This window comes from Gobius niger (genome assembly GCF_951799975.1).
Source record: "Gobius niger genome assembly, chromosome: 1".
NCBI classification, from domain to species: Eukaryota; Metazoa; Chordata; class Actinopteri; order Gobiiformes; family Gobiidae; genus Gobius; species Gobius niger.
The window spans coordinates 40,311,308-40,321,387 of NC_136852.1; the positions used below are offsets into that span (position 1 = coordinate 40,311,308).

The 10,080-nt window shown below is 43.7% G+C and overlaps 1 protein-coding gene across 1 annotated transcript in view; it reads left to right on the top strand.

Moving 5' to 3' along the window:
* The window catches only part of prdm6 (PR domain containing 6), a gene marked incomplete at its 5' end in the record, with an annotated part of 189,340 nt that extends 180,046 nt beyond the window's left edge, over positions 1 to 9,294 (top strand). The window contains one exon of the mRNA XM_079567809.1: positions 8,968 to 9,294. Within this exon, the coding sequence (XP_079423935.1) occupies positions 8,968 to 9,082 (115 nt within the window). The 3' untranslated portion in view covers positions 9,083 to 9,294. The remainder of the gene's footprint in view (positions 1 to 8,967) is intronic.
* Between the last annotated feature and the right edge of the window lie 786 nt (positions 9,295 to 10,080).

The following is a 10,080-nucleotide window of genomic DNA, read 5'->3' on the forward strand; positions in this document are numbered from 1 at the left end:
TAGCTGCACCGTTGACAAGCCTCTCCCGGCAGCACGTTGTTCAAGCACCCATTTGCAAACTCGTTCCTCTAGCTAGCTTTTAGCTCGTAGTTAGCTTTTTTAGTTTTCTTCATGGCAGTAAGAGTAATCTCCGCTTTCCGCCAGTCCCTCACTTATTTTCAGTGGTACAGTAAGTAAGCAAGTAAGTGCTTTATTTGTCATTGTAAAACCATACAGGAGTAGCAGATACTGGTACACAAGCCTAGAGGGCCCTTTAGTGGCTGTCAGTATGAAAATAACAATTGTGAAATTATATATTTTGATATATAAGTCGCACCTGACTTTTAGTCACACCCTTAGCCAAACCATGAAAAAAAGTCCGGAAAATACAGTAGTCTTTTTCTGTTTTCTCTCTCCATATTGTTTCTTGTCTGCCTTTTTGGCCGATGGACTTTATATTTACTGGACATTTGCTTTTCAAACCAGCCTAAACCCTTGTCTGGGTCAGTAATCATCATCAGTAAGTTTAACTCATTGTCAGTGCAATGTGAAGTTACTTAAATTTAGGGCTGGGTACCGTACAATTTTGTTTGACACCAGCACTTTAACGATAATTGGTTTTCAATACCGATACCTGAACGATACCTATACTTAAATATTTGTCATGTAGAACCAGAAACAGAACAATAATGTGTGGAAGATCTGCACATTTACAATATTGGGTTCATCTCCAATGTATGGGGGAAATGGGGGGAAATAGGGAAACTATTTGTATAAGAAAATGACCAAAAATGAAAAGAAAACATTGGGAAAACGATAAAAAACAACCAGGTCACTTCCTTTAATGCTGTCCCTGGACCAACAGCATCAAAACTTGGATCATTTTTTCCCTCATTTCCTCCGTGTAGGTTTCCTCTACCATCCAAAACATGTACATGAGGCTCCCCTCTGGTTGTTTGGTTTGTCATGTTGAGGCCGCGTTTGTCCGGTCGTCTCATTAAAGCCGCCCCTGAGGTTTTCCTTGGACCTGACCCAGATTCCCCAACAGATCAATCCTGGTTTTATTCAGCCTCCTCCATTATTCATCCGTGTGACCCTCGACCCCTGACCTCTGACCCTCTGCGCAGCGGGAGCAGCCCGGTAATGAAGCGCCCGCTCTGCTCCGGTAGATTACAAACGGACTTCGATCAGAGGTTTTACGGAACGAAAACCACCGCGGCGTGAACCATCCATGTTTTTAGTGAGATCCAGCTTCTTTTATGGAGCCTGTGTGTGAGACAATGAACAAGCTGGTTCAATACAAGTAAAAAACACAAAAAAAGACACAAAAGAGTGACAAAAACACAATAAAAATGCAACAAAGAAACAACAAAGGAGCAACAACAATGTACTGGAAAAGCAACAATAATACAATTTTAAAACGTGACAGAAAGAGAAGAAAAGCAACAACAAATACGATCAGTTTTGTAGGTCTTTCAAATGAGGCATTACACTGGCCTATAATTTCCATCCGTCGTCCCCCCTGCACACTCTCAAACACACTCTCATTCATCCTGGCCTATTGTACATGTTTTAAGTGGTAGGGGAAACCGGAGTGCCCGGAGGAAACCTACACATACACGAGGAGAACATGCAAACTCCACACTCCTAACCGCTGTACTACAGTGTCGCCCAACAAAGGTCATGTGTGGACTAGTCCTCACTATCGGGTCAGTAGAGGTTATGCAGATTATATTCCTATTAAAATCTAGATAGAAATGGAATAACAATAAAGTGAGAATGACATTTCAGATACAGCCACTCATTTTCACATGCATTAGCTCCATTGCAGTGTTTACCTTAAATTTCACCTGATCTGCGTTTCACAGGTAGAACAGTTACACACTCTTCCACTAGAGGGCACTAAAAACAAGTAGTCTACAACTGGCATTTTATTGATGTGTTTCAGAGGTGTAGTTTGCCATAAGGCCAGGCAGGCGGCTGCCTGGGCCCCCATCAGTCAAGGCCCCCATGAACCAACCCATTACTCTGAAGCCTGCAGTAAATGCTTGATACACACAGTCTTCCTAATGATTTTGATGATGCAGTTACATCATCTGTCCACTCCATGGCGCTGTTCATCCCCATCCTGCTGCTGCTTTACTGAGTCATGGTTCCCTAATGTTAAATTATAATGAGCAGAGGACAGACTTTTTTACTCACGGCTCCACCAGATTATATTTCTAAAGTGAAACCAGTTTATTGTGACACTTCCTGACCTAAAGAACCTCATCCTTCTGTTCTGAGGAAAACTTATGCAGAGAACTGCATTATGGGAGTTGTCAGGTGACCTGCTCCTGCCCAAATGACGTCCTCTCTCCCAGTGCGCAGTACACCCAGCGGCCACCAGAGGGCCCCCAGAGGGAACCAACCAAGTGCTTTTTTGAGTGCTTTTTCACGTGACACCAGATAAGAGATTTGTTCTTCATTCACTGGTGGTAAGTTGTACGTATGTAACTTACGTATGTACGTATGTAACTTACGTATGTAACTTACGTATGTAACTTACAGATGACAGAAGCGCTGTCGCGACTGCACACATCTCCACCAACCTGACCCCCATCTCCAGACAAAACACCCCTCACTTCAAAACAAGAACATAGACTATTTTGTTCACCTGCGTCAACAAATGGAGAAACAGGCAGTGTTAATGAGGAAAACCACCACTGCGAGTGGAACAGGACTGTGACGTTTCAGGATTTGTGACATCGGGCCTCATTTCCTAGTACCAGCGTGTTGTTGATTTCTGTAGATATTAATTTTCTTTTTATTCATGCAGTCCTTCTATTTGAAGATTTTTGACATATGACCTTTAAAGCTGAAACTGCCACACGCTGATACTGTCTGCCTGCAAAAGGATCTTAAAGAGATATTTCACAAATAGCTCAAGTCCCCCTGTCAAATAATACAATATCCAGACATAGTGAAAACATGTCTCCCCACATTGAAAAGATTGTTTTGGGCGTCTGTGGGAAATTTGCAAATCGATGAATCCACAGATGTCAGTGGAAATGCACAACGTAGTGCAAATGTGAGCTTTGTCGATGGAGACATCATCAGAAAAACTCTTTTTGTTAAGAATTGCCAGAAAGAACTACAGGAGAGAAAGGTTCTGTCTGAATACCTTGAACAATACGGACTGAGTGTTTCTGACCAATGAGAAGCATGATTTGGGGTTTTGTTTGGTTAGGACCCCCACAGCTGCAGTTGGAAAGGACATGACTTTGCAGGAGCAGAAGAAATACCTGAACTGCTTCGCTGATCTACCCAAGGACAGTTTTTGGCTGTCAAGGAGTTCTACATTCTGGGAAATAAAGCTATTTTAGTTCTGATCCCTTTCTCCACAACATCTCTATGTGAGCCATGGCTGCTGTAAAGACCAGATGAAAGAGAGAGACTGATCTTAGTGTGTGTCTGTCCCCCATTCCTGCAACAACTTCAGCATTGTGTTCAACTAAGCAGGCCCAGATTTCACTCAAGTAAATACATTTTGACTAGAAATATAGTAATATACTTTTTGAGACATTTTTGATTTTTCTATTTTAAACCGGATCCCCCCAATTATTTTTACTTTTTTCCCTCCTTTTTTGCCACAATTTCTCTATTTTTTCCCCCAAATTATTCCCAGTTTTTTACCCATTTCTTGACATTGTAGATGAACCTGATGTTGTAAATGTGCAGGTCTTCCTCACATTATTGATCTGTTTCTAGTTCTTGTTGAAAACCAAGTATCGTTAAAGTACTGGTATCGAAGCACTACTGTTTCTGCTTTTGTTGGTCTGAAAGGGGAGGTCCAGAGAATGACGGATACCAATGGTTGACATAAGATATCACTGGACTGACCGCTTTGGTTTTGCAAAAGGTCGGTTGTATTGAAGATATGAAAATTAGAATCACAAAACAAACAATAATGGTGTTGAAAAGAGAGGCAGTCTGTGTGTCAGGTGTTTGACTTTTGTTCAGTTCAGTTTATTCCTAGTTTGGGATCTGTTCGATTCAGTCAATGTGGGACAAGCGGATTTCAGTTTGAGGGAAAGAAGCAAAACCAAAGTCCGCACACAGTCCATGTTCCCAAAGACCAGGGGACTAACTTTGACTTTGAGTCAGCCTCCACCCAACTCTGCCTCACATTTTAACCTCTTAACCCCCACATTAACCAAGTGCATTTTCTCCAGTTCAGCTTTACCCAAATCTAAAAGCTTCTCGACTGGAGAAACGTCTTTGATCATACGAAGGTTCTAGTCCTTGTCTCACTGTATGACCTACAGCCTAAGACGAGCTGCAACCGAGTGTGATGTTTTGGAACAGTCTCAGAGTGAGCCTCCTCTCCCTACAGAGAGGATCTCTGTCAGTGTCCCGTCAACACCGCAGGCTCTCAGAGTCAAAGCAACAGAGGCCAGGCCTGAGCGGGGCCGACTCCGCATTTTACAGAACTTTCCCTGCACTTTTCCACAGAAATAAACGCCGCTAGCATGCAGCACTCTCTTCAGCTAAACACGCGCCTTCTGGAGCCTGATATTCTCTATGATAAACTTTTATTTTAGCTATAATTGTCTCTTTGAACCATCGCACAGTGGAGATGAGAGCAGCTCATGATTTTACCATCCTCCTTGTCTTCAATGTGACGTCTCAAAATCTTTTAAGACAAAAACAAAATCGCACAGTGTACATCAGCCATAAGACCTACAAAACTGATCTAAACAAATATTTTTCCTTGCTGTGTTGTCGTCACTTTTTGTCACATTTTGTCTCTCTTTTGTCTCTCTTTTGTCGCGTTTTCATCCTCGTTTTCATCCAATTTTTTGTAGTATTTTGCCTTTTTCTTCTTTTAGATTTGGGTAATGAGCAACAGGAGAAAATGTGCTTGGTTCATGTGGGGGTAAAGAGTCTTGACATTTAAGGCCCTGTCTATGTTTCCCTCTTGGTGGTCAGACAGGTGACTTTCCCGTGGCCGCCTCAGCGTCAGCAGCGGAGCGTCCGTCAGTCCGTCAGCGTCTCTGAAGTGTCCGAGCTCCGCTGATGACGAGTGGATTCTTTTGTTCGTTTGTCTGTCACACGTTAATGCAGTTCGGGTCATCGGGGAAAAGCGCTCATTACAGTTTTAATCGTCTCCCATCGACTCTGGCCCCGAGAATGAGACCTCAGCTTTGCCCACAATGCACCGGGACCGAGAGAGCGCCCCCCGTCAGCGAAACACGGTCCCTGCGGCATCGCCACGGCAACCAGAAATCTTTAAAACAAGAGTGAGCCGACACCGAGCTGTTACCGAGCTGTCATACTCACTTACGCTCAGGAAACGCTCGGGAACAGGATTTTAGTGCAGTCCCCAAATATCATGTCCTTAGATTTCATTTTCTGTCATTAATATTTGCAAACAGAGGAACGAGGGAGATTCAAAAGCAAAAAGGTCACGACGGGAACCTGCTTCTTCCTTTTTTTCTTGAAATAAGTAAATTTGTCCTGATTTGAGAAACTCATTTCAAGAAATTGGTCCGTGAGGCAAGTTTTTTTTACACTTTTAATGATAAAAAAAAGATATCATCGCACTTACAATGAGATGAACATTCTTGTAGAGATAGAATGTAAGATTGCAAAATGGGGGAGAGAAAGAGAGCAAAACTTGAAGGTTCCTGGTTCCCTGACATTAATCATTAGATACTTACGTTGTGTTCAATTGCAGAACCAGCCGTCAATTATATTTACACCATGGTCTGGGTGAATACTCGATTCTGATTGGCTGGTTAAAGGAACAGGCCACCGTTTTTCCATACGGCGATATGTTTTTATCTGAGCTTAGACGAATTGATTGAACCTGTCTGGTCTTTGTGCCCGTGGAAGAGCTCGTTTGCTTCTAACTTCACCCCCGTTTGGAGCTATAGGAATACACTGGGAGAGGCCAAATGCTAACATTTGTTCTTTGGTCGTTTTGCATGACTGAGTACACGCACAACGACCAGAAACGTACGTATCAACTCATCTAAGCTCAGGTAAGAACATATCTCAGTATGGAGAAACTGTTCTTTTAAGTAAGGGAGAGTAAGCATCAGACAGATCACATTTCCGCTTGTGAACCATATATTTCTGATCATTAACACCTCATTCATCATTATTCCTTCGATAATGCACGGCTCTGACGCGTTTATTCTGCGTTTATATAAGTTGGAAAAATCGACCAGGATCAAACATTTTCTCCGAGCATTCCAGTAGTCCAGGTTGGAAACATCGGAGATAAAAGTTACAACTTTGTTGCTCATGTTTGAGTGTTATAATCAGTTTACAGAGAACCATTGTCCATCCATCCATCCATCCTTCTATCCATCCTTCCATCCATCCATTTTCTTCCACTTGTCCATTTCCTGAACCGCTCTTTGTCTGACCCGTCACCTAGGACCAGTTTGTCATGGGAGACCCTACAGGGGCACGAACGCCCGACAATAGAGCCCCCAGGATCATTCGGGCGCTCAAACCCCTCCACCACATTAAGGTGGCAGTTCCAGGAGGGGACAAACCTCACTGTGATATTGTAAAATATAGTAGCATAGTATAGCGTATTTATTATAATTGTTGTAAGTACAGTGATAATTCAGCACTAGTAGTTTCATAATTCTCCTTTTAACGGTTAATTGAGACTTTAGGAACAGAGCACATGATCCGTTTCGCGTTGACAACAAGTTTATTTGTGAAAACATCTGCTCAACAACACTGCTGATTTACATTTGTTACATGTCACGTCGGGAGCAGCCATCTTTAAATGATCCTTCTCAGGTTATGGTGATTCTGTCCCGAGTTTACGAGTTAGAGTACATACATATACTGCTGAACTTACAGACTATCATTTTAATTTACTTCAGATAAGAGTGTTGTTGATCTATGTGTTAAAAAGAAAACTTGGCTCATGGACAGAGTTCCTGAAATGAGTTTCTCAAATTGAGGATGAATTTACTTTCATTTGAAAAGTTCAGGATTTTTGTATTTTCATCAAACTCATGCAGTAAATTTGACTTTATTAATCATTTTGTGACAAGGCCTTCATTTAGGCGTTGAGGTGGTGTTCTCTGCCTTGTTCCTGGTGTTTTATAATAATGTCGAACACATCTTTCTAAAACAGCTTAAATCTGGTAAGGAAGATGTGAGGCAGACTTTAGGATGGATCTGACGCTGACGTTTCCTGACAAACGAACGCCTTGATCCCGTTTGTGACGGGACTCTGCCTGCTCTGATCACAGCCCGGGTCAGAGCCAGGTCCAAGTCCAGAGCCAGTGGAGCGGCGCCTGAAGGACTTCACAGCCCGCGGGCCCGTCACCATCCCGCTTCAGTCCACACGGAGCGGTTTGATCAGCGCGGCTTTTACGGGTCGCTGACGGAGCCGTGTCTGTTCAAAAGGCACAGTCACAGCTGAGCCCCGCTTTGAGACGAGACGAGGCTCGTGCTTCTGTGAGCGACGTGGTGAGGAGGAGGGAACCCTTAAATATGTGTCACTGCAGAGACATGAACAGAGAACAAACAGAAAGGAACATACGTGGATTACTACACTCTCCCCTCACGAGGCGGGGAAGGCAGCAGACCTGGAGCCAGATCCACCGTGATAGTGCGCCCTCTGCTGGAGGAAGGACGTTTACCTACTTCATGCACGTGAGGAGTCAGTGACAGAGTTATTCCCATTTTTTCATAAAAAAGAAAAAAAAAACATTGAAAGCGACTCACCGTTGTGGATCTGCCTCGGCTCCGGGCCTGCAGCTTTCGATTATTGCCTTTCACATTTACAGCTTGGATTTTCCCAGGCTATTTTTTCCTGCATGTTGCGTAGGGCCCCCGCAGCCTCAAAGGCCCCACATCTCATAATCTAATCTCTAATCAACACGTTGTTGCGGCGACAGGCTCTCTGACAGCGCTCACTCACTCTCCGCCGACTACCATATAACACCAAAGAGGAGCCGTCTGCTGAAGTGGATGAGCAGGAGAGACCGACCGCCTTCCCCCTGTCACTGTCCCCTGTCTCCCGGTGTTCGCCTCACGCTCGCCTCACGCTCGCCTCATGTTTTCTCTGCTCGGACTCAGGGCTGCATTGGCCACACACTCATTTAAACAATCATCTTGTCGTCTCTAGCAGAGGATCAGAAGAGAGTAAAGTTACATCTGTCTCAGAGGGAAGTTGAATCCACACGGTTCTCAAGAGAAAGTCACTTTCAGTAACTGGTTCTCCGAATGTGCTTGTCTAAAATAAATTACTGTCAGGTGCAGGGTTCAGTTAGTTTTAAATTAGCCGTTCCCAAACTGTGGGTCTGGGACCAGAGGTGTGACAGTGGCTTAGTGGTTAGTGGTTCTCACACAGAGGGTCAGGGCCCAAATGAAGGTCATTATGTTCCACTTCTGTCCTGCACTACTGCGCAGTGGAACTGTTTTTGAACATAAATGGGTTTGCTCTTCGTCAAATAGCCTTGGGATGCGAAGTGTAGGGCCCCGAGGGGATTTTTGCTTCGGGCCCCAGAAAAGCCTGCACTGGCTCTGAGTCCAGGTCGTGGACTTGATGAGGAATAAAAACCCAGTGGGAGTTTTGTGTCGCCTCAAAAATGACCGTTATAATCTCGTTACAAAAGTAGCATTCATGGCATTTTGGATGAAAAATACAGGGACAATTGTAGCAATTGTATTTTGTTTTTGAATTCTCTGAGGGGATTCATTTGACGGAGTCTGGGTGGATGTGACATCACTCACATACATAAATGGTTCATAGTATAATCAGTGGTTGAATAATGGTTCAAAAATGGTTTATTCAGCTCCAAAAATTTAACAATATCAAGTTTCATTAAAGATGCTGATTTTAGAAAATATTCCCAGGCTAAAGTTCTCAAATGACCATGAGCTCTGCGCCTGAAGAGGTTCAGAGAAAGGTCTGGACTGGTCTGAACGCTGGACATTTGGACGTAAACTTCCTCTGGTTTGTTTCAGGTGCGAGCGCTGCGACCGGAGCTTCACTCAGGCCACTCAGCTCAGCCGACACCAGCGCCTCCCCAACGAGTGCAAGCCGCTCAACGACGGCTCCGAGTCCATCGAGGTCGACTAGCACCGCCCCCCGCAGACCACGAGGAGAACAACACACTGCCCCCTACTGTCCGCACAGGGGGAATACAGGCACCGGCCAACGAACGACGCTTCATCCGTCCAGGTCGACCTCTACAACCAAACATACTGCCCCCTACTGACCAAACCAGGACAATACAGGCGGATACACACCAGGGCCCTGTCGCAAAATACTCCCTTTGATCAGATATTCAATACTCCTTTAGATCAGATATTCAATACTCCCTTCGATAACGGATATTCAATACTCCCTTCGATAAAGGATATTCAATACTCCCTTCGATAACGGATATTCAATACTCCCTTAGATAACGGATATTCAATACTCCCTTCGATAAAGGATATTCAATACTCCCTTCGATAACGGATATTCAATACTCCCTTCTATAACGGATATTCAATACTCCCTTAGATAACGGATATTCAATACTCCCTTAGATAACGGATATTCAATACTCCCTTTGATAACGGATATTCAATACTCCCTTTGATAACGGATATTCAATACTCCCTTTGATAACGGATATTCAATACTCCCTTTGATCGGATATTCAATACTCCCTTTGATCAGATATTCAATACTCCCTGTGATAACGGATATTCAATACTCCCTGTGATAACGGATATTCAATACTTCCTTTGATCACAGATATTCCTCACAAGTGTTTCCGTGACGACTGACTCGTGACAGAGACTTGAGGCGAGACGCTGCGGGGAATAAAATAATGTGGAGATATTGATATAGATATTGAATATTGAATATTCCTCCCGTCTTTAGCCGCTGCTGTCTCCCACAAAGGAAATGACCATATTTGGATTACATCTCGGTCACAGCCTTTCGTGCTATACGTATGAATGAATAAGCGTGGGAAAGACCAGGGAGCAACACAGCCATGTTGGAGTAAAACATTATAAAATATGAAGGAGTTTAGTCTTTTTTCTTGATACTAAAACCAAAATGTCACCTGCAGCGTCTCGACT